The sequence below is a fragment of the Typopeltis vanoorti genome, chromosome 14 (genome assembly GCF_054136105.1).
Source record: "Typopeltis vanoorti isolate ZY-2024b chromosome 14, IOZ_Tvanoo_1.0, whole genome shotgun sequence".
NCBI lineage: Eukaryota > Metazoa > Arthropoda > Arachnida > Uropygi > Thelyphonidae > Typopeltis > Typopeltis vanoorti.
This window is the reverse complement of record NC_143562.1, coordinates 99,320,395-99,345,942: the sequence shown is the minus strand read 5'-3', so window position 1 is coordinate 99,345,942 and position 25,548 is coordinate 99,320,395. Positions and strand designations below refer to the sequence as shown.

Genomic DNA, 25,548 nt, shown 5'->3' with positions numbered 1-25,548 from the left:
AAAGAATGAAGCACTTTGAAAACAAGAACCAAACCTTGTAGTCTCAGTGGCAAACTCTGAAGAAAACACTGATTGTTTCAACTAGGGAGATATGTGAAGTCTGGAAGGATAGAAAAATAAGAAACATCATGGTGGACACAAGAAGTTAAAGAAGCAGTCCAGGAAAAGAAGAAAGTAGTCAGCAGATACCCTAAAATAATACAGAGAAAGGTGTAGGAGAGCTAAGTTTTGTGTAAGAGTAACTAAACAAAAGCCATGAAGACCTTGCAAAGAATAAGGAAGATAAATACCACGAAAGTGACAAAGCATTCTGAAGGCTATTGAAAAGCTTAAAAATGGACATAAGAATACTGTAAATCAAAAATAATAAAAATTTCATGAAAATTGAGGATAAGGATATCCTAGATGTCTGGAGAAATTACTTTGAAAGACTTAAATGAAACAAGCAGTGACAGAACCATACTAGAAAATTTTCAAGAGAAATGTAGAAAGGAGTAAATATCAATACTTGAGGTAGAAAACGTCAAAAACTTGAAATGTGGAAACGCAGCTGGAATAGATATGATGATATTCAACCAGAAATGCTCAAATATGGAGATATAAAAGTTTTGCAGTGGCTACACTATAATTCAGAGGGCCTGGTCAGAAGATGCAATTATAGATGTTTTGATTATATAAAGAATTAGTCAAATGCAGATGATTGCCATAGAGCTCTCATAGTTCCCCTTTATAAAAAAAAAGGAATAAAACTGAATTACAAAAGGTATTTCTCTACAAAGTGTTCCAGGCAAGATCTATGCAAGTATACTTGGAAAGAGGATGAGAAAAAATGTGGAAGAGAAACTGAGAGAAGAACAAGCTGGATTCAGGCCAAACAGAGACTGTCAGGATCAGATTTTCAATTTATAACAAATCATGTAAGATCTGTACTTAAGTTTTGTAGTTCGGAGAAGGTATACAACAGGAAACTGTTTTGATGTAAAATGAGATGTAAGATGAGGATGCGCATTATCTACACTCTTATTCATCATCTATATGGATCACACTGTGAAAGAAAGTGGCATTAAACCTAATATCAGAACTGGAGACCTCTTCTCACTGACTCATTGGTAATCATGGCTCTTCTTCTCAGTTCTTTTTTATCATACCGAGGTAGCAGACTCACAATCTTTACTTTCTTGCTCTTCATTTTTACTTTCACTAGCAACTCTTTCACATCTTCTCTCATTGCAAATTTCTCATCTTTCAAATCATTTGTGCCAATCAATACAATCAACTCATTCTTCTACATACATACAGCATCACTAGCATTCTTATGATGGCAGGTTAAATTGGAAATAGATGGAAATGACAGAACAAGCAAAACTGGTATAGTGGGGAACCAGGTGAATAAATTTATATGGAATAAGAGAAAAATTAGCCAAAATCATAAACCAGCAGTATATAAGACAGTTTGTCAAACCAGCTATGAGTTATGGATCTGAGAGCTGGGTAAGAAATAAAGCACTTGATCAAAGATTAGAGATCACAGATATGGGAGTGGAGAAATTAGGGGAGTGAACAGGTGGCATCAATGGCAGAATCATATTAAAAATATTATTATTTTATTAAAAATATTATATTATCTCATATTATTAGAAAGGAACTTGACATTAGCATTAACATTCAAGCATGTGTCAACAGAGCTAAACTAAGATGGTATTGGCCACCTGAATGGGTGAGGAAAAACAAGTGTTTCATGACAAAATGGAAGGAAAATGACTCATAGGAAGACCCAGGTCTAGGTGGATTGATTCAATCAGAAGTGCTTTACAACAATGAAATATGAGATACAACAGTATTGGAGTGGTGACAAGTAATAGACTAATTTGGAGAAAAATTGTTGATAGGAGATTATTAATAATGTAAACTTAATCATATAGTGCTATCATAGTAGCCTGAACTCTCCTTGAGGATAGATATTAGGAAACTGATATTGATATATACTGCAAAACACACTGTTGAAATCATGGCAAGTGAAAATGCTGCAGCATGAAAAGCAATTGGTTCTACAAAAAAAAAAAAAAAGACTGGTTAGTGGAAAGGTGACTATGGTCATAAGGTATCATTAACATCTGTTTCTCTCAAAAATCTCCATCTCCACCTGAGGCTACATAGCTTGGCTTCAATGAAAAGGCATAATAAAAGTTGCTTGTATTCATGAACAAGATTCAAACCAAGTGATGTGCATTGTTCAGAATCATGGGAGGTACCATATTCAATATTATAAAGGGACACTATTATACTCTGACCTACTAAGTACTTCTACTTGTTATATGATAACAACAAAGAAATCATTTAGAAGACATCTAAATGATTTCTTTGTTGTTATCATATAAATCTTCATCCATCATCATCTTGTATATCACAAGGGATGTTGCTTCCAAAATGATTTATTTTGGCCAAGTGGATAATATGACAACTTTTCAACTACGCCCTGAGTTTGAATCCTACTATGAATGCATGTTTGTGGAAGTTTTAGATGAGAGTTAATTTGTCATCCATTGTTATGAGATTGCCACCTAGCTTAATGGAGGTCTGACAAGGCATGAAAAAGTATCATGTTTGGTCTCAAGTCTGGGTACAGAGATTATCTAATCCTCAATCCATCCACAATACTGAATGCTTGACTGGTTTACAACCTTTCATGAGTGGCAATCACATAAAAATCATCTGTCAGGTTTCTGATTTCATTAGCTTTCACATTCTGATTTTCTAATACACTCGTAACTGCGAATGACCTGTATTCTGGTCTTTCTCCTGCTATTTTTGCTTTTAAAACACTGGCTTTACAATTCTTTTATCTCCCATTCTATCTAAGTGACCATACTATTGTAGATCAGCTCTACTTACATATTTTTGAAAATACAGAATGGCAAATTCCTATCTTCATTTTTATTATTCACTTTTTTCTCCATTTTTACTATTCTGTCAATGATGCTATCCATTCAGTCCTGTTGTGTCGTTCCTTTTTTATTATTAGTATGTGTGTGTATATATATATATATATATCTCACAACTTTACCTTTATTCACTTCTACTTATTCTCTTGTCCTAACTACGCTTAAGATCCTAACTTAAATTTTGGCTTCAGTGCTAGATGCAGAAACACTATCTACACAATTTGGCCGATTCCTAGATTGATCAGGAGCATTAATTACTTAGACAAAGGGTATGCCTTGGGTAGAAGACAAATTCTTTGTTTCAACTGTCTGGAGTTATTTCCCAATAAGGTACTGCCAAATTTATTTGTTTCGATGCGCCAGCCAATACCATTAGGTTAGAAAGACCTCTTAACCAAGGCAGAACTATCAGATAATATGCAGAGATAATCAATCTATCATTAATACCTAGTACCAAATTATCTATATCACTTTCGTTAACTATCATTTGCAGTCATGGTTTTTAAACATGTTATTCTGTTCCGCTCAGGTTCCGATTAAAAAATGAGTGGTGCATTGAATTCATTCTCAGGCAAAGAATCAGGTAAAATACACAGTACATTTATTGAAGTCATAAGAATACATATTTACATTCATACACTCTACTAAAATATTGTCATTCTAAGTTAAGGAATTGTTTAAGACAACTAAGTTTCAAATCAACTAGATTCAATCATGAAACCTTTCTATAAAATTAAACACTATCTTCATACAATACATGGATCTAAATTGAAGATGAAGAACTTGGATGTGGTGACAGCCCAAGACAGGAAGGTGTGGAGGAGACTCATAATAAACAGTGACCCCACTTAAGTGGGAGAAGCTGCAGAAGAAGAAGAAGAAGAAGTGTGGTCTCTAGTCAATGACCAATGGTCAGAAACCAGTTGAATAAATATATGCAGTTCAAGGTAGAAATCAGCCAGAATATGACAGCCTTTAAAGCGTGGGCGGCTTCTTTGGCCGCCCACGCTTCCGCCTTCCTTGCACATCCATCTGCATGACCCTTCTTCCCACATATTCGTCCTCCCTCCTCATCACATGACCAAACCATCTCAACCTTGCCTCCTGTATTTTCGCTCCTAAGTTCGTAACTTTCACTGTTCCCCTGACATAGTCATTTCTCAGATGATCCTTTCTGGTCACACCGCACATCCACCTAAGCATTCTCATCTCTGCTACTTCCATCCTGCTAATGTTATTTTTCCTCAGGGCCACAGTTTCTATAGCATATGTCATAGCTGGCCTCACTACTGTCCTATAAATTTTGCCTTTCAGATTGATCGGCACCCTCTTATCACATAACACTCCAGCCATCTCCCTCCAGTTCCTCCAACCTGCTAGTATCCTGCATCCCACTTCCTTCTCACCTCCCCCATCTTCTTCCACTGTCGAACCTAAGTATCTAAAGTCTCTCACCTTCCTGATGACATTTCCTTCCAGCTCCAGGTCTGTCTCCTGGCTGCCACCCACTGTGCAACACATATACTCTGTCTTACTTCTGCTCAGTCTCATACCTCTCTCTTCCAGTACTTTTCTCCATCTTTCCAGTTTAGTTTCCGCTTCTTCTCTTGAATCTACACACAGCAAGATGTCATCTGCATATAACATTGTCCAAGGTGCATCTTCTCTCACCTCCTCTGTTACCACCTCCATCACAATATTAAACAGAAACGGACTTAATGCTGACCCTTGATGCAAGCCAACTGTTACTTGAAAACTTTCTGTCTGTCCCAAACAGGTCCGAACACTTGTCTTCACATTTCTGTACATTTCCTGCACCAACCTGACATATTTCTCCGGCACCTTCTTCTTCCTCAGACACCTCCAGACTTCTTGCCTTGGCACTCTATCGTATGCTTTCTCCAGATCAATAAATACCAGATGTAGCTCCCTTTGTTTCTCTCGATATTTTTCCATCATCTGTCGTAACCCAAAGATAGCATCTGTTGTTGATCTTCCAGGCATGAAGCCAAATTGTTCCTTTGCAATCTCCACCTCCTCCCTCAATCTACCATCAAGAACCCTTTCTAGGATCTTCATTGTGTGGGACATCAACTTTATTCCTCTGTAATTTTTACAGTCTTGTGCATCCCCTTTACCCTTGTAGATGGGAACAAGAGTACTCTCCCTCCATTCCTCGGGTATATTTTCCTGTTGGCAAACTTTCATGAACAGGTCCCACAGCAGGTCAATTCCCTTTTCCCCCAGTGCCTTCCATGCCTCCACTGGAATTCTGTCGGGGCCCACCGCTTTTCCATTCCTCATCCTCTTCATGGCCTCCGTCACTTCCATTCTACTGATGTTCTGCACCGTCCCCTCAGAAGGCTGCCCATCTCCTCTGTGAGTCCTTGCATTTTCCTCATTCAGAAGTCCCTCAAAGTATATTTTCCATCTGTTTCTTATGTCCACATCCCTCCATAATACTCTTCCTTCAGCATCTTTGATCTGCCTCACATGTAAGATGTCCTTAGCTGCTTTATTTCTACATTTCGCTAGTTGGTAAATTTTTCTCTGTCCTTCCTTTGTTTCTAATTTATCATACAGATCTTGATATGCCATGGCCTTCGCCTGTGCCACAACTCTCTTGGCTTCTTGCTTTCTCTCTTTGTACACCTCTCTGTCCTCTTCCACTCTTGACTCATCCCACTTCTGCTTTGCCTTCCTCTTAGCTGTCACTGCCACTTGTACATCATTATTCCACCACCAACCCTCCTTCTGCTCTCTAATCTTTCCCGATGTCTCACCAAGCACCTCGATTGCACAGCTCAGGATTACTTTTGAATTATGTTTCCACCAATCTTGTACACTTTCCAGTCCATCCGAAATCCTCTCTAACACTCTCTCTCCCTAAAATGATTCCTCACACTCTCTTCTTTTAAGCGAAACCACTTAATTGTCTTCATCCCATGGCAACCAGAAGTTCTTATCTTCGATCTTAATTTAAAGTCTGCGCACAGCAGTCGGTGTTGTTGTGCTACCTGATCTGTTGGAATTACCATACAATTTGTCACAACCTTAAGATGTTTTCTTCTAGTCAAAATGTAGTCAATTTGTGAGCTGTTGTTACCACTTCTAAATGTTATCAAATGTTTTTCCCTCTTGAAGAAAAACGAGTTCACAATTGCCAGATCAAACGCTACTGCAAAGTCCACAACCCTCTCTCCTTCCTGGTTCATCATTCCCACTCCGTGGCCACCATGCACCCTTTCACAGTCTCTATTCTGTCTTCCTATGTGCCCATTCAAGTCTCCTCCGACAATCACCATCTCATTTTCTTCCAATTCCCTCATTTCTTCATCTAACACGTTCCAGAACTCCTCTTTTTCCTCTGCTGTACAACCAACTTGCGGGGCATATACACATAATACGACCACCCGCTCTTCTCCAAGACCCAATTTCATTCGCATGATCCTGTCGTTCCTTCTACCCACGTCCAGTACTTCACCCTTCATTCTGCCACACACCACAATTCCTACACCATTTCTTCCCTCGTTATTCGCTCCAGAGTAGAACAATTTATATCCATCTCCCAGTTCCTTTGCCTTTCCCCCTTTCCACCTTGTCTCCTGCACACATTTTATGTGTGCAGGAGACATGTCTATTTCTATATTTAATTTGCTATCTACCTAAAAACTGTCTAATCTAGTGTATACATTTGCTACTGAGACTTCAGCTGAAGTTTCTCTTTTTCTTGCCTATTTTCAAGATTATCATTTCCCTGTTGCTTTCAATACCAAATCAGTCGCAAAAATGATTTAACTTGACTTAATACATGAAGACTTATAGGAGATTTTTAAGAGAAACATGCCATCTGCATGGAAACCTAAACTTAATATTTCCCTGAATATCAAACAGCCTAATAGACAAATAGCTCAGATTTGCAAAAATAAGGCAAATGACTATCAAATAGCCTTATAACAGATTTTTACAGATGATAATATCATTTTCATGGCATTAAGAAACCTAATGTTTATTTGAATATCAAATGGCCTAACAGCCAAAAATGGGGCTGAAGACATTCTTTTCAGGAAAGCCCAAGTAAGACTGAATGATTGCAGTATCTAAGACAAAACCTCAGCAGTCTAAAATGCTAATGAAACTGATGTTCTAGCTACTAAGAAGTATACTGAATTTTGGTGAAGTCTGATTGGTTTATATCTTCATACAGTAGGCCCATTAGCAGCCCTGAATATTTGAAAATGGGCCTAAAATAGGGCTGAAGCTATTCTTCTAAACTTTCCTGAGAAGAATGCCGTCAACCCTATAAGAAGAATCTCAGGACAGATGCATTAATATTAGACTGGAGGATATTCAAGGATTGAAATAACAAGCAGAGGAAAGGGTGGTGTGAAGATTCACTTCACAAATATACTAGTTTTATTTCCAACCTCAATGGTGTTCATTTCATACATTGCCCACTCAGTTTCACAAATTATACATGCCGATTCTTTTTGTCTCAATGGCATTTGTGCACCAACACAGAATTTAGAGTGTAACAAAGCATTTCTTATATTACAAAGAAAATAAGCCGAAAGGCTATTTTACCGGCGAATTTGTTAATTGAGAGGGAGATGGTAAATCCCGTTTTATTTTATAGCCAGGTATGAAACCCGGGTTGAAATCCATCGACATCCATAGAGTTTCAATGCTGAAAAAACTATCGGCAGAACCAAGTGTAAATGATCACATGGGTAGTACAACACCAGGGCAACTCCATGCAAAGGTGGAGCAAGCTCCGTTACTAACTTTAATATTCTCATAATGTAAAACCCAGCTCCTAAGAGATGTATAAATACTGTTTTACATTATGAGAAGAGGTCACTACCCAGACCGGTTTCAACCTTTTTTGAGGTCTCATCAGTGAGTAGGTAGACCTGGAATATCAAGGTTTTAAGTGAACCGAAACTTACATACCTCTAATATCGAATTGCTGAAGTGGTGTACTATATATTGTTAAATATTGTTAATTACAAAGATAATAAGCCGAAAGGTTATTTTACCGGCGAATTTCTTAATTGAGAGGGAGATAAAATAGCCTTTTGGCTTATTATCTTTGTAGTACTACATGAAACATTTACATCATTACTAACATCCTATCTACAATTTTCCTCCAAATCAGTCTATTACTTGTCAAGACTCCAATATTATCATTATCAGATCTTATATTTCTATCGTCTAAGGCACATTGTACCGTATCAATCCACCTATATCTTGGTCTTCTTCTTGGTCGTATTTCTGCCAACCTGGCAGCAAACACTTGTTTTGCTAATCGTTCCTCGCCCATTCTGTTTAAGTGACCATACCACCTGAGATTATTAGCTCTGCTAAGGCATTCCTAGATGCCGACAATGTCAAGCACTTTCCTAATATCCTCGTTTTTAATATGATATTGCCATTGATGCCATCTGTTCATGCCTCTAATCTTTCTCAGGACTCTCATATCTTCGGTCTCTAGTCTTTGGTCAAATGTTTTACTTCTGACCCAGCTCACAGATCCATTAGTTAAAACTGTTTTGAACACTGTCTTGTATACAGCTAATTTAGTGTTCCGACTAATTTCTCTCTTATTCCATATGAATTTATTTAATTGACTTCCAACCCTACCAGCTTTGTTGATTCTGCTGTCTATTTCCATATTTAATTTAACATCTTCACTAAAAATCGTGCCTAAGTAGCTGAAATGTTTTACTTGTTCCACAGGTTCCACGTTCACAACACAGTTGACATTTTCAATATTTCTACCTATTTTCGTTGTCTTTGTCTTTTTAATGCTAACCTTCATACCATATCTATAACAACAGTTATTCAATTTAGTCAGGGAATCTTGCAAACTTGTAACAGATTTATTTAGAAGTATAACATCATCCGCATAAAGCAAAGAGCTGACATTAACATCTCCAATTCTGATATCATGTTTAATACCACTTTCCTTCATAATGATAATGTACATCCTTGTCTCACACCAGATTTAACATTAAACCATCTTCCTGTACATCCTTCAATTCTAACTGCTGACTTACAACTCAAATACAGACTAAGCATTGCTTGATATAATGGTCCACTGACACCATATAACTGAAGCATATTGAATAGCTCCTCTCTTAGCACCTTGTCATATGCCTTTTCCAGATTGACAAAACCTAAATACAGATCTTTGTTATGTTCCCATGCTTTCTCCACTATTTGTAGTAAAGTGAAGATCTGATCCTGACAGCCTCTATTTGGCCTTCATCCAACTTGTTCTTCACCAAGCTTTTCTTCCACAATTCTTCTCAACCGTTTCTAAAGTATACTTGCATAAATCTCATCAGGCACACTCAGTAGGGAAATACATCTATAATTCACACATTCAGTTTTATTTCCCTTTTATTTTTTATATATGAGTACTATGAGAGCTATACTCCAATCATCGGGAATTCGTCCCTCTGTCCATGACTTCTGAACTATGCAGTGCAGCCACTGTAAGACTTTTATACCACCATATTTCAGCATATCTGGTTGAGTATCATCTACTACTTGCACTCTTTCCTCCATTTCTAAGCTTCTTCAACAACCTCCAGAATATCTTACCACCTTCGTGATATTTACTTTCTATGTTCTTGCCAAAGTACTCCCATGACTTTTGTTTAGATAGTTTTACACAGTGTTTCGTTTTCTTACACCTGTCTCTGTATTCTCTAAGAGCAAAAGCTGACTCAATTGCCAGGAACTTTTGATATGATTTCTTCTTTTCCTTCACTACCTCTTTAACTTCCTGTGTCCACCAAAGAGTCCTGATTTTTCTATCCTTGCAGATGCCTCACCACATGCCTCTCTGGCTGAATCAATCAGAGTTTTCTTAAAGGCTTGCCACTGAATCTTCAAGGTTTGGTTCCTGTTCTCAAACTCTCATTTTTTCTTCAATAATCTTTGTGTATGTTAATCTACAGTTCACATCTGAGAGCTACTCAACTTTTATTCGCTTTAAAACTTTCTTACGTGTTATTCTTTTCGATATGAAATTCAATTTTATCCTGCTCAAGACTAAATAGTGATCGCTTCCAGATTCAAATCCTCTGTACACTCTGGTGTCCTGCACCAGGGAGAAAACATCACTATCACATACTCAATGAGACTCTTCTTATTCCTTGTTTTTCTCTCCATGTGAATTTGTGCACATTTTTTTGTTGGAACATTGCGTTAATAATAACCAGTCCATGTCCTGAGCAGAAATCCAACAGGGAACATTGCGTTAGTAATAACCAGTCCATGATGTCCTGAGCAGAAATCCAACAGGTATTTGTCATTATTATTAGCTTTGCTCTTTTCTCGAAATTTTACCAAAATATTTTTGTATGTCTTACAATCATATTCTATTCTGCTATTCAGATCCCCAACAAGGACCAACATTTCCTTTTTCATTGTGTCAGTTGCTTTTCTAAAGCATCGAAAAATTCCTCCACTTCTACATTAGTAGAACCTTCTGTGGAACCATAGGCACAAATAAGTCTCATTGTCCAGTTCCCCATTCTGATATTTGCCCACATCACTCTACTTGAGACTGCCTGCCATTCAAGAAGATTAGCCTCATATTTAGTGTTGAATACTATGGCTACTCCTTCTTTTCCTTGATTGTCATTGCCTGAACATAACATTTTGTATTTATTGCTCAGAAAGATCTCACCAGTTTTGGTCTTTTTTGTTTCAGTCACCCCTATTATGTCGATCTGGTACTTATCTAATTCCACAGCTAGCTTCATTTCTTTGCCATTCAGGCTTCTTATGTTGATAGTATCGATCTTTAACTCTGGTAATATTGGGTTGGGGTGTTTTTTCAGATTTGTTCCAGTAGCTGACTTTTCGATGTTCACCCTGGTTCCCTAGCGAAAACAACGGGGGCCTTGTTTAACCAGGCAACGCCCCAGCCGGCAGGAAATTATGTCATGTTGTACCATCATTTTGTCAGAAGCCCTGGTCTGTTCTCTGCATTCCTTTAAAGGCTATGTGGTGGTCTCTCCTCTCAAGTTATACAGCTTTGACATCAACATTTTACTGAAATTTTCATATTTTGTTTCCTATCAATGTATGAAAACAAGATTTATGAAATTCATTCAGAAATTGTACTTGTATGACAGTGAATACAATCAATAAATTTTAAGACATAAACATATGATCTAAATAAAAATTTTCTGTTCATTTTTTATCCTCTGTTTGGGTTACTGAGGATAGCATTTTGGTTTCTACAAGCTCAGAAAGCCATTCTTTCTTAAATGCTGAGCAGAATTTTCTCTTTGAATAACTTTCAGGCTCATTTCCTTTTTCAACATTTTCAAAGGAAAGGGACAGCAACACAACAATCAATGAAGCAGCTGCAGAGCAGTTAAATGTTGATGCGCAAGAACTTTTCATTATCTGCACAGCAGTGAACCTCATGGAGAACATGAATCATAAGCATCAATCATATGTGAAAACATTACTGTTTTATTAGAACTTTTTTTTCCTTTGGTTATACTATACATTAAATATATAGAAAACTGAATCTTATCACCTTCCTAAAATGCTGCCGGGATAACCAGGTAATTTCTAACTGTGTCAAATTCAAGCACCAATTCTCTTTGCAAAAGGCTCTTCATATTTATAACCGTGCCAGCCAAGCTTTGCTGGGGGAACAAATCACTACGACTTGCTGTTTCCTTAATGATGCTAACTCAACTATCCAGGCACTCGAGATGACCTTTCAAGCACCTTAACCATGAAATTTGGTCTATTTTATGCGACATCTCGTGTACTGAAGCGGAGAAAAAATTTTAAAAAGTACGAGATCGACACATCAAAAAATTTGAAAATTTAAAAAAGAACTCAACCCCGAAACCACAACTTCCTACCGAAACGGTAGTCAACCTTTCGTCATTTAGTGTGAAACCTGAAGCACTCGACGCCCTCGCACGTGGCCACAACTTCGCCATTGCCCAGAAGAATACCTGCTAAAGATATTATGATATGAATTGAATGCAGGATACGACACCTTCCAAACCACGTCGCCAACAATATTAGATTGAATGTGGCTTGTGTTCTGACCAAAACTAAACCACCAAAAGCTAACATGCCCAGTAAGGAAATTAAATCTCTACTAGAATTAAAGAAAAACAAGAAAATAATAATCTCCAAAGCTGACTAAAGGAACGCCACAGTATTGCTTAACCAAAAGGATTACACAGGTAAGCTGAATGCTCTATTGTTAGATCGGGCTACTTACCTCCCTATCAAGTACAATCCCACCAACTCACAAATTAGAAAACTCCACAGGCTCCTTAAGAAGGTCACTTCTTGGCCTGTGGAAATCACTAACAAATTAAAACCATTTAACTCCATACCTCCCCCCCCCCCCCGTATTTATGGACTCCCAAAAATACATAAGGAAAATGTGCCATTACGTCCCATAGTGGATGGCATTGATTCCCCCACATACAAACTAGCTAAACATTTGGCCAAAGCTCTCTCACACTATACTGGCAACACAACTTCACACATAAAAAACTCAGCCCACTTCAAAGCCAGCATAGAAAACCTTACACTCAAACACACTGACATAATGGTCAGTTTTGATGTCTCCTCCTTATTCACAAATCCCATTCAAAGAATCCTTAGATCTAATCCTTAAAGCTAAATTTCCTCCCGATATTACAGCCCTATTTCAGTTCACAATGAACTCAGGCTATTTTGCTTGGCAAGGAAAATTCGACAAACAAATAAAGGGGACAGCCATGGGTTCTCCACTCTCCCCACCCTTGGCCAACTTTTATATGGAGACTTTTGAAGAGAAAGCCTTAAACTCTGCCCCACAAAAACCAACCATTTGGCTTTGCTATGTTGATGATGTGTTCGCTATTTGGTCACATGGCTCCGATACACTCCTCTCCTTCCCAACACACTTAAACAACCAACAGCCCAGAATCAAATTCACCCTGAAAGAGGAAAAAAACAACTGCCTTCCTTTCTTAGACACACTAGTCATCCGCCAGCCTGATGGAACCTTGGTTTTCTCAGTCTATAGAAAACCCACCCATACATGCAGATACATTCACCAACAATCCCACCACCCCTCCTCGCAACAATATGGAGTCATTAAGACACTACACAACAGGGTTAAACTTATCTGTTCAAATGACAATGCCCTAACCACAGAACTAAACCACAATCTCAACACTTTCTCAGCCAATGGCTACCCCCAAAAAAAATATTGAAACCAGTAAACCACAACCCCCACACACACACACACAACAAGGATTACTCGAAATCCATCACCATACCCTATATCCGAGGAACCTCGGAAAAATTTACAAAATTCCTAAAAAAAAATGACTTAACTTCTTGTTACAGACCATATAAAAAATTGACATCCCTTATCGCTCTACTAAAGACGAACCTCCCCCCCCCCCTTAGACCTACCTGGTGTATACCAGGTCCCTTGCAGCTGTAAGGTGTAAACTTAGTCAAACAGGCAGGACAGCAAATATCAGAATTTCAGAACACAAGGACTACATCCGGTTTCACCAATACAGCCACTCTGGTCTTGCTGACCATGCGCTGGATACCTGCCATAGAATACGGTGGAAGAAAGCCACGATAATACACCGTAGTAAATACAAACATGAAAGGCTTTTCATGGAATCAGCTTCAGCCCTAAGAAACAATCCAAATCTCAACAAATTTGGCTGCATGAGACTGCCTGAAATTTGGGAAAACTACATCAGAAGACTTTCAGCCCAATCACCCAAGAATACCAACATTTCCCGCTAGGGGGCACCATCAGGACTTTACGAGAAATAATAGCTTCCTGCTTCTTCCTCACTTACTGTTTGTTGTGCCTGCGTGCACATGTCTTGTTCTTAAGTTCTTTGAAAATGGCAACGTGACGTTCCCGAAATATTGAAGTATATTAAAATTTATTTTAATGTACATCCTAGTTTACGTTGTAATTTCCTTAAATTATTTAGTAAAAAGTATACATTAAAAATACCAAGAAATTATATACTTAGTTTAATCCTTTATCCAAGTAAACAAACAAAGTTTGTGCCTGAAGTATTTTCAGGACTAGAGCAACTCATATAAAGAAGCTAAGACTTCAACATCACTTGCCTTAGTATCCCATAATGCAAAGCACATCTCCTTGCAGACATGTATAATGCTATACATTTTGGGTCCTGAAAATACTTCAGGCAAACTTTGTTTGCTTATACTTGGATAAAGGATTAAACCAAGTATATAACTTCTTGGTATCTTTAATTTATGACTGTTTTATCTTCAACTAAATCAAAAATTTGAAAATGTAATTTCTATATAAACATTTTCTATAAACAGAATCAACAAAGCTGGTATGGTAAGAAGTCAACTGAACAAATTTATATGGAATGAGAGAGAAATTAGTCAAAACAATAAATTAGCTGTATACAAGACAGTGTTCAAACCAGTTTTAACTTATGGATCTGAGAGCTGGATCAGAAGTAAAACACTTGACCAAAGACTAGAGACCACAGATATGAGAGTCCTGAACAGATGGCATCAATGGCAATATCATATTAAAAATGAGGATATTAGGAAAGAACTTGACATTGTCAGCATCCAGGAATGCGTTAGCAGAGCTAATCTAAGGTGGTATGGTCACTTAAAGAGAACGAGAAAGGAAAGATTAGCAAAACAAGTGTTCTCTGCCAGGTTGGCAGCAAAACGACCCAGAGGAAGACCAAGCAATAGGTGGATTGATACGGTACAAAGTGCCTTAGACGATAGAAATATAAGATCTGATAATATTGGAGTCTTGACAGATAACAGACTGATTTGGAGGAAAATGGTAGACAGGAGGTTAGTAATGGTGTAAATTTTTCATGTAGTACTATCATATCCTGTACACCCCTTGAGGGTATATATCAGGAATTTGATGATGATGATGATAAACATTTTTCTGGTGTAAGTGACAGACTGCCATTTCAAAGACAAATGCTTCAATCACATTGAAAATAATGCAATAAAAACATAGAAGATTATTAAAATTATTTCAAAACATAAAATGTAAAGTTCCTATAAAATTCATTTTCATTTATTACTTACCTGAACCAAATTTATTAATTTCTGTAGCAGGTATTAAAAACACTCCAGTACAAATACCACAAAGAAAGAGAAATTTGAATATCCATAGCCTAAAACAGAGTAAATTGCACTGAATATTAACATTAAACACTGCATATTGATTCTCATATTAGTTACCATTACCTTATATTATCATAATAGTAATGGTGTTAACTGTCAATGAAAGCAAATCATACCTAATAACCAATATAAAGTATCTATTATATGCTTAAGACTTTTCTTGTTTCTTGTTTGTTCTGTGGAACATGGTATTACATTCATGAATCCATGTGACATTTGATAGATTACCAAAGACATTTGATGGATTACCACATGATAAACTAATAGTCCAACTAGAGCAGATGGGGTTGGATATTAGACTAGTGCAGTGGATTGGAGATTGGCTGCCTAATATGTATCAACAAGTTTTGTATGGGGGAGCAATATCCAAGAAGAGGTAAGTCACTAATGGTGTGCCTCAAGGATCTGTTTTAGAGCCGTTGCTGTTTAACCTATATGTTAATGATATTGGGGAAGATTTTACAGCTGTTTGCAGATGATGCAAAGTTGGGATGAAGTATGAAGAGGAGAGCAGAGGTTGTGGCCTCTGCTCTCCTCTCTCTTCACTCAGTCTATTCAAGAAAACTTGAATAGACTGAGTGAACGGGTACAGGAGCAAGGATGTCAGTTCAATTTTGCAAAATGTAAGGTTTTAAAATTTGGAAAACAAACTTGTGATGTAGAATTTGTTCTTGGTGGAGGTGGAGGAAATAAGATATCTTGGGGTGATGGTGGATAATTATCTAAAATTTAGAGGACATATTACCAAAATTGTGAGAACAACACAACGAATTCTGGCAATGATGCAGAGAATACTGGCTTGTAGAAGTAAAGAGATTCTGGTTCCATTGCATAAGACTCTGATTAGGAAATAATGTGCTACTGTGCACATATTTGGTCATCTGGTTTTCCAAAAGTCCAAAAATGATTGACTAGGGTAGTTTCTGATCTCTGGAATGTTGAATATGAAGAAAGGTTTTTAATAAAATGGTGAGAGATTGGAGAAGAACAAGAGGTCATTCCTGGAAGACAAGGAGGGTGTTAGCAAGTGAGTGAAAAGTGGATTATTTTGCATGGAGAGTTGTGAATGATTGGAATGCATTACCTGAAAGCATGGTCTGCAGAGAACCTGAAAGAATTTAAGGTGCAGTATGATGAGCTGTGTATGACAAAAGGAACTTCCTAGATGAATCTGTGACTCCATGGAGTCTTAAGATGATAATTGTCATCGTCTGAGCAATTCAAGTATAGGCTTTTTTTATGTCCTGTTCCTGCTCTGCAGATGAAGTTGGTCTTTCCATCTTAGTCTTGGACATTCGTGGTCTTTTCTTCCTGTAGGGTTTATATTTATATGCTAATTTGGGAATCCTATTGTTATTCATCCTTTCTATGTGGTGTAGCCAATTTTGCTGATATTCTTCTATTTCTTGTACGATGTTCTTTGTATCTAATCATTCTCTTATTTCTGTGTTTTTCTTTTCATCTAATCTAGTGAGTCCCAGGACAGGTCTTAGAAACTTCATCTGTGCTGCTTCCAATCTTTGTCTGTTTCTTTGTTTCTAATAATAATGTTTAACTTCCCAATGAAGTTGTTAATTGCAGCAAAACATATCGATGAAGTCTTATTTCTTACCATAATAAATCTGCAAACAAATCCTGCAATATAGTGCTTAATCTCCATTTCCTTGTAATTCTATTTCAATATGAGGAGGGAATGAAACCAAGAAACCGAAGAATATTGTGAATATAATAAATTAAAATTTTTAATTTAAATTTATTACATTCACAAGAAAAAAAAACTAATTTGGCATAAGTTTTTAAACAAGTAAAAATGATTGCAGAATATCAAATGCATGACCCAAACAATATCAGAATCGCAATATGTTATCAGAAATATATTATCACAACAATTAAACCTAGATATTTTTGACATATGTACTACAGAGTTAAGTTCAGTTTGGTTAATTGCAGTTAAAATAGTCCAACTGAGATGATTTTACAAGTCTTAAAATGCTAATTTTACTAATAAAAAGACAATATTGATATAATAAACTAACATACTTTAATTCTTCCTATATTTTACCAAAGTTACACTGGCATCATCAAGGAACAATACAAAAGTAAAGATATATGCAGTCACCACAGAAGTCAATGAAACTAATGTGAAGAAACAAGACAGTCTCCTGAAGTCTTAAACAGCACTATCTAGTGGATCTGAGTGGGCATTCTTGGCAGTTACATTGTTGGTCTGAGAATAAGCATTTCCCAGATCTGAGGCAGTTTCATGCTTCCAAACTCATAGTTAAGATTATTTTTTTAGAAAAACATCCAAAGAACATTCTTTCATACTTGTACCTGCTTCTGTGAAGTGAGGTGGGCTTCTTCCAACAGATTCTATGGCAGGAATTCAAGGGATGATCATAGCAGTGGTACTGGATGTAGTATCTGTATTCCGAGATTCAAGTTGGCCATTCTGCCTGTTTGGCCAGAATGAGAAAGGTTACTGTTGCAGGGCAATTGGTAAACATCAGGTAAATCTATGGATTTTATCTGGTCATTAAGAGATAGATAAATGATGCCAATTTTTTGTAGGGTCTGAAGATAATGACTAAACTACATTTCCACGGGATTTTTGCTAACTTCTCAGACATACCACAGATATATGGATGGTTGATAGTTTCACTCGAGAATATATATTTTGGAGAGAGAAAACTTGTGGGTATGCAAAATCAATATATTTTTTTTTTTTTTTTTTATCCAGTAAGGACTATAGCCACTGACTCAAGTTCTGTGTATGTGGTAATGTACAGTGGTGAAGGCATTATCATATTATTAATTTCACACATTTCAAATAATTTTGAGAACAATAATAATTCAATTACAGTAAAAAAAGCAATTTTTTTTTCTTGAGAGAAGAAAAAAAAGACTTTCTGTTAAGACAAACACTAGATTGTCTTGAAAGACAAATTTCTGACAAATTCCAAACAAATTTGAGTAAAATCTGTCCAGTCAGAGTCCTGGAGCAACTTGCATATAGATGGACAAAACAAGCAACTCATATAGGTATTTATGAACAGGGCTTGACAAATGCTCACCCATTCATCAGTGGTGAACAGATGTGGCAAGCAGCTGCAGAATGGACAATTTTTTTTAAATAAAATGTTTAGAAATCTGCACAACAGTGATGCTATTCACAATTTTGGGCTATTCTAGTAACAACATTAATGTAACAAATTATATTTTCCAAAAATTCGACATTCTTTTGACTATCTTCCTATTCTTATTATTTATTGACTTCTCATTTTTAAAATGGTTCTTGCACAAAGGAAATGCTTTGCAAATAATGACACAGCACCATTAATCACTTCATGGAACTCCTACCTTTGGTTGGCTACTACATGGAGCCAACAAGAGGATAGTTTTCTTGAATGGCAGGCAATATCAAGTAGAGTGATGTGAGGTAATATCAGAATGGGGGGAAATGGACTATGAGACTTATTTGTGATTATAGTTCCACAGAAGGTTCTGCTAAGGAAGAAGTGGAGGAATTTTTCAAGGCATTAGAGAAGGCAGCTGACACCAAGAAAAGAAAAAGTTAGTCCTTGTTAGAGATCTAAACAGCAGAGTAGAAAATGATTACCAGACATATAAAAATGTTTTGAGAAAATTTGGAGAAAAGCACAAAGCGAATAATAATAATGGCTAAATTTCTGCTCAAGACATGGACTAGTAACTCAGGAGGCCTGGCAGAGAGTCTACTTCCAGATTATTGGAGTAGAGTGCTCATAGTAGCCATCTATAAATAAAGGGAATTAAGATGAATGTGAGAATTACAAAGGAATTTCTTCACTGAGTTTTCCTGGTAAGATTTATTCAGCTAAAAAAAAGTTGTGGAGAAACAGCTTGGAGAACAACAAGCTGGGTTCAGGCCAAACAGAGGTTGTAAGGATCAGATTTTCACTTTAAGACAAATAGTTGAGAAATCATGAGCAATAAATAGTCTGTATTCGAAATGTAAATCAGCAATCAGAATTTATGGAGGTACAAGAAGATGGTTTGATATTAAGTCAGGTGTGCGACAAGGGAGTACATTATCTCCACTGTTATTCATCATCTATATGGGTCACATTATGAAGGAAAGCAGTATTAAACCTGATATCAAAATTGGAGATGTTAGTCTCAGCTCTTTACTTTATGCAGATGATGTGTTATACTTCTGAATAAATCCAGCACAAGTCTGCCAAATTCCCAAAATAAATTGAATAACTGTTGTAATAAATTTGGTATGAAAATCAACAATAAAAAGACAAAATAATGAAAATAGGCAGAAACATTGAAAACATCAACTGCATACTGGCTAGAGAACCTATAGATCAAGTAAAACATTTCAGCTATTCCTGCACTTTTTTTTTTTAAATCCTTGTATGAATAAATGGTATTATTCATACAAGTTAGTAATGCAGTGGTGATGCTTCGTCAATGTTAGAGATGGGGAAGACTTATGCCATTGCTAAACTTGATTGGTCTTGTATGGCTAGTCAGAGATCATGGTAGTGGCACAGTGATTAAACTTGGAGTTGATTGTAGGTCCTGGTTTTTCTGCTGAGTACCAGTAGTGAGTCATGTCCTGGAAAATCATTATTTTTGTTTTCTTTTTGAGTAGTTTACACACAATTTTTAGTGAAGATGGACTATTAAATTTGGAAATAGAATTAGCGAAGCTGGTATGGTAGGAAGTCAGATGAGTTGGTAGAAACACTAAACTAGCTGTATACAAGACAATGTTCAAACCAATTTTAAGTTATGGATCTGAAAGGTAGATTAAAAATGAAACACTTGATCAAAGAGTGGAGACCAAGGATATGAGAATCCTGAGAAAGATTAGGGACTGAACAGATAACATCACTGGTAGTGTTATATTAAAAATGAGGATATTAGGAAAGAACTTAACATTGTTAGCAGAACTAATCTCAGGTGGTATTGCCACTTAAACAGAATAGGAATGGAAAGATTAGCTAAAGAAGTGTTCTTTGCCAGGATGGCAGAAAAAAGACCCAAAGGAAGACCAAGATGTAGTGGATTGATACAGAAAAAGTGCCTTAGAAGATAAAATTATCTGATAATATTGATATGTTGACAGATAACAGGCTAATCTGCAGGAAAATTGTTGATAGGAGTCAGTAATGATGTAGCTTTTCATGTAGTAATACTATCATAAGATACCGTATCCCCCTATCAGGAATTTGATGATGATGGAACGCATATCGACTTTCTGTGGCATGTCATAAAAAAACTGGGGGTCTTAAGCAAGTACACTTTTTTCTTTTAATGGCAGTAGAATTTTGCATAATTTGTTGAGCCCTGCTTAAGATTATTTTCCATAAATATCCTTTATCTTCACTTGCTATCCTTTGTAAAGGGCTACTTCCAAGCTAAAGTTCTACTTCAGCAAAGAACATTATGGATTTGATCTCTAAAAATTCACAAGTCTTCAAGCACAGTTTCAGATGTTTCATCCTCCTTTCCCAACATACACTGAAGAATGAAAAGAGGGCCACGATGATATATTAACGATATTAATAAGTATGCAAGTGACAGTCTGATATTTATAGCTTACACACAAAAAATATATAAAAACAGTTCTGAATATTCAAATAGAGATACAAAGAATTTCAACAAACAAAATTATAATTAAAAACTGTATGTTGTTTTGTAAAAATCGTGCGTGATTTTGTTACTGATAAACAAATTAATAATTGTTAAGAAAAAATGTATTAAGAGGATATTAAAACTCACCCATTATGTATTCCTGCTCTGCATCCACGACTTGAAGAAATTCCGAAGGTAACAATGGCCAAAAGAAAAAAGAAGGCAGCCATTGCAAAGGCAACTCGGTACACAGCCAAATATCCAACTAGCAACTCACAATTTTCCCCAGCTCTTAGTGAGAGACATGTTTCATTATACCTAGGGAACTTGAAACAAAATTGTATGATTAATTCTTATTTTAATTTCTCTACTAATCATTAAATGGGCATCATACTGTAATAATTTTCTGCATGTTTAGGTAAAGCAAAATATATTTATGTGAAACTGATTTTGAAGAATGGGTTTTGCCTTAGTAATTTACTTTCTGTAATACAGTGGCAGTAGTGATAATACTGCTGGACTTGGGATCTGATAACACATTGAAATCAGTAAACTGGAGCAAATGGAGATGAATATAATGTTTGTAATATTGAAGAGTGGCTAATAATTAGATATCAGTAAGCAGGTATATAAGATGGAGCAGAATCAAGGAATACAGGTAATCACTGGTGTAACGCAGGGTTCTAAATCTTGGTTGCTAGGTGACATAGTAAGGTCAACCGCTTTGGATTAAAATTACAAGCAGTGTATTACACTGATAAGATTGTACTGCAAAAAAATTAATGAGGCTAGGGATTGCGCTGATGGTAGGAAGGAAGCTAAAGTTCAGAGAACATACTGCAGAAGTGGATAAAAAAAAAAGATTAAAAACTTGGATGATGAACAGTGACAAACAGAGATTAAAAAAAAGTTATTAATCCCTTTTATAACAAACCTGAAAATAGTAGTCTCCAGATGATTCATCTGCAGACAGATCTGGTTGCTGGTTCCCAATGGGATAAAGCAATAGTAGTAGAGAAGATCCAGAATATTCACAGGATGATTTATCTTTCTTTTTTTTTTTTTTAAAGAAAAATCTTGCTGCATAGCACATGTAAATTCCTGTTATGACATACATTTCACCTTTTGTCACCTTTTAAATTTACAAAATTTAAAAGGTAACCAAGATGATAGCAGGTCTGTAGAATGCTCCCTATAAGGACAGAGAGGTTTGTCATTACAAATTTGGAGTTCATAAAAAATAAAATATGGCAAAAATATCAGTTACTAAGGAGATTTTATTGGATAGATGCAGAAATTTTCAATACATAACCACATGGGTTATGGGATGAGAGAACTCATTCTCTCAGAAGATGTGCAGGATGGGGTTAGCAAGGGCATCAGAACTAAATTGTTTGGTTGGAGAGTAGCGAATGTGTTTCCAGAAACGGTTGTCAGTGAATGAGTGTAAGAAGTTCAATAGGAATTGTACAAAAATTCAGTGCAGAGTCTGCAATGCTTTTCAGACTCCATGGTATTCAATTAATAATAATAATAATATACACACAGTGATTTCTCAATTATCTAGTCACAGTAGGAAACTGATTGGTTACTAGCTGAATAACTGAGCAATTATGTTAACTGACCTTATTCCAGGAGTCACAAGACATGAATACCAAGTCAGGGATCAGTTAACAGAGATTCTGGTTATTTGAAGACCAAATAACTGGGAGACTAATGCAGGAAATACATTAAATACATATTTAAAAATATTCACATCACCCAGAGATATTCTGTAGATGAGTAGTTTTCCAGTTTTGTGATTTGTCTGGACAAGAGACTGGGTTCAAACCATGTATGTCATAACAGGAATTTACATGTGCTATGCAGCAAGATTTTTCTTCTAAATCAAAAATAGATAAATCAGCCTGTGAAGAAACACAGACATATTTACAAATATGCCATGAGTTGGAAACCAAAATAATGGATCATAAACTTATTTAAGAAGTGTGCTGAGCAGAAAGTCAAGATGAAAAAATGAGGTGGACGATAACTTAAATATTTTAAATATGCATGTATGTTTTATGCTGCAGATAGACTGCATGAAGACCAAAAAACAAAAATTCATTAACAATATTAAAGTGCATCATCATGTAAAGCAGTCTGTCAAAAAACAAATTGTTACTTTAGTATCACGTTTAATCTAATGTGTTTTCTGTTCTATTTTAAATCAATATCAACATACAAACATACTCTAAAGTAAAATATGTGATCACAAGGAATACTTTCATATTAAATTAATGTCTTCCAAATACTTGTCCAGGTCCTCTTGGTAAGGCATTTAACTAAATTTAACTAAGAATTTAAATTAAGTTTAATGTCTTCTTTCTATCACAGTGTGCTGATGTTCATCCAGCTAGTATTTATTTTTAATTTCAAAATGTCTGATTATCTCCTAAATTTTGATATACCTACTGTCAGGTAGTGAGAGCAGACTTTTTCAGATTTACAAATAATCACCAAATTACTCCAACCATTACATTTTCTTTTTAATTAGAAAATCGATACAAAAATTATGTAATCATTAACTGCATTTGCAAAAATGGTTTTTTCTTGAGTGGAATTCAAAATGGGGGTGCTTAAAGGTCAAAGCTGTATAACTGAGATGAGACCTCCACATAGCCTTTAAATGAATGAGGAGAACCGACCAGGGCTTCTGACCTAATGTCCAATTCTCACCTTCTCGTGGTGCACCCTGTTGGGTATCTACCTGGATACTGAATGAACGAGAATAGGCTGGCAATTTGGGATTTAGCTGACCAAATTGTATTCTTATTGGCTTAAACCAAAATATAAAACGATGGTACAACATGACAAAATTTCTTGCTGGCTGGGGCATCGCCCGGTAAAACAAGGACCCCGTTGTTTTTGCTTGCAAAAAGTCTACTGGAACAAATCTGAAAACACACCCCAACTTAACATCACCAGACTTAAAGATCAGTACTATCAACATAAGAGGCCTGAATGGCAAAGAAATGGAGCTAGCTGAGGAATTAGATAAGTACCAGATCGATATAATAGGGGTGACTAAAACAAAAAAGACAAAAACTGGTGAGATCTTGCTGAGCAATAAATACAAAATGCTATATTCAAGCAATAACAATCAAGGAAAAGAAGGAGTAGCCATAGTATTCAACACTAAATATGAGGCTAATCTTCTTGAATGGCAGGCAGTCTCAAGTAGAGTGATGTGGGCAAATATCAGAATGGGGAACTCGAAAACGAGACTTATTTGTGCCTATGGTCACACAGAAGGTTCTACTAAGGTAGAAGTGGAGGAATTTTTTGAGGCTTTAGAAAAGCAAGTGACAATGAAAAAGGAAAAGTTGGTCCTTGTCGGGGATCTAAATAGCAGAGTAGGAAATGATTGTGAGACATACAAAAATATTTTGGGAAAATTTGGAGAAAAGAGCAACGCTAATAAGAATGGCAAATACTTGTTGGATTTCTGCTCAGGACATGGACTGGTTATTACTAACACCATGTTCCAACATAAAAATGTGCACAAATTCACATGGTGAGAAGAGGCAAGGAATAAGAAAAGTCTCATTGACTATGTTATTGTTGATAGTGATGTTTTCTCCCTGGTGCAGGATATCACAGTGTACAGAGGATTTGAAATTGGAAGTGATCACTATTTAGCCTTGAGCAGGAAAAAATTGAATTTCATATTTGAAAAGAATAACATGTAAGAAAGTTTTAAAACGAATAAAAGTTGTGCAGCTCTCAGATGTGAACTGTAGACTAAAATACACAAAGATTATTAAAGAAAAAATGAAAGAGTTTGAGAACAGGAACAAAACATTGGAGATTCAGTGGCAAGCCTGGAAGAAAACCCTGATTAATTCAGCCAGAGAGGCATGTGGTGAGGTTGTCTGCAAAGACAGAAAAATCAGAACTCCATGGTGGACACAGGAAGTTAAAGAGACGGTGAAGGAAAAGAGGAAAGCATATCAAAAGTTCCTCGCAAATAAATGAGCTTGTGCTCTTAGAGAATACAGAGACAAATGTAAGAAAGCTAAACACCTTTTAAAACTAGCTAAACAAAAGTCATGGGAGAACTAGGCAAGAATATAGAAAATAAATATCAAGAAGGTGGCAAAATATTCTGGAGGTTGTTGAAGAAGCTTAGAAATGGAGGAAAGAGTGCTGTAAAAGGAGTTAGAGATGATAAAGGTGACATGAAAACCGAGAAAAAGATACCCTTGAAGTATGGAGTAATTACTTCGAAAAATTGCTAGATGAAACAAGAAGTGATAGTACAGTGGTAAAAACACTCAACAGCATACTGTCAGGAATACATATCCATATCCTTGAAGTAGAAAAAGCTATCAAAGGCTTGAAATGTGGAAAAGTAACAGGAGTAGATGATATTCGACCAGAAATGCTGAAGTATGGTGGTATAAAAGTCTTACAGTGGCTGCACTGCAGAGTTCAGAAGTCCTGGACAGAGGGACGAATTCCCGATGATTGGAGTATAGCTCTCATAGTACCCATATATAAAAAGGGAAATAAAACTGAATGTGAGAATTACAGAAGAATTTCCCTACTAAGTGTGCCTGATAAGATTTATGCAAGTATACTTGAGAAACAGTTGAGAAGAACTGTGGAAGAAAAGCTTGGTGAAGAACACGCTGGATTCAGGGCAAATAGAGGCTATCAGGATCAGATCTTCACTTTACGACAAATAGTCGAGAAAGCATGGGAATATAAC

The 25,548-nt window shown here is 36.4% G+C and overlaps 1 protein-coding gene across 2 annotated transcripts in view; it reads right to left on the bottom strand.

Moving 5' to 3' along the window:
• The window catches only part of LOC150099802 (serine incorporator 5-like), a 293,435-nt gene that overhangs the window by 227,452 nt on the left and 40,435 nt on the right, over positions 1–25,548 (bottom strand). For both annotated transcript variants that reach the window (XM_090404186.1, XM_090404185.1), the window contains exons 3-4: positions 20,943–21,121; positions 15,069–15,157 (exon numbers count right to left, since the gene is read on the bottom strand). In XM_090404186.1, coding sequence (XP_090260312.1) covers positions 15,069–15,157; positions 20,943–21,121 — 268 coding nt within the window. The remainder of the gene's footprint in view (positions 1–15,068; positions 15,158–20,942; positions 21,122–25,548) is intronic.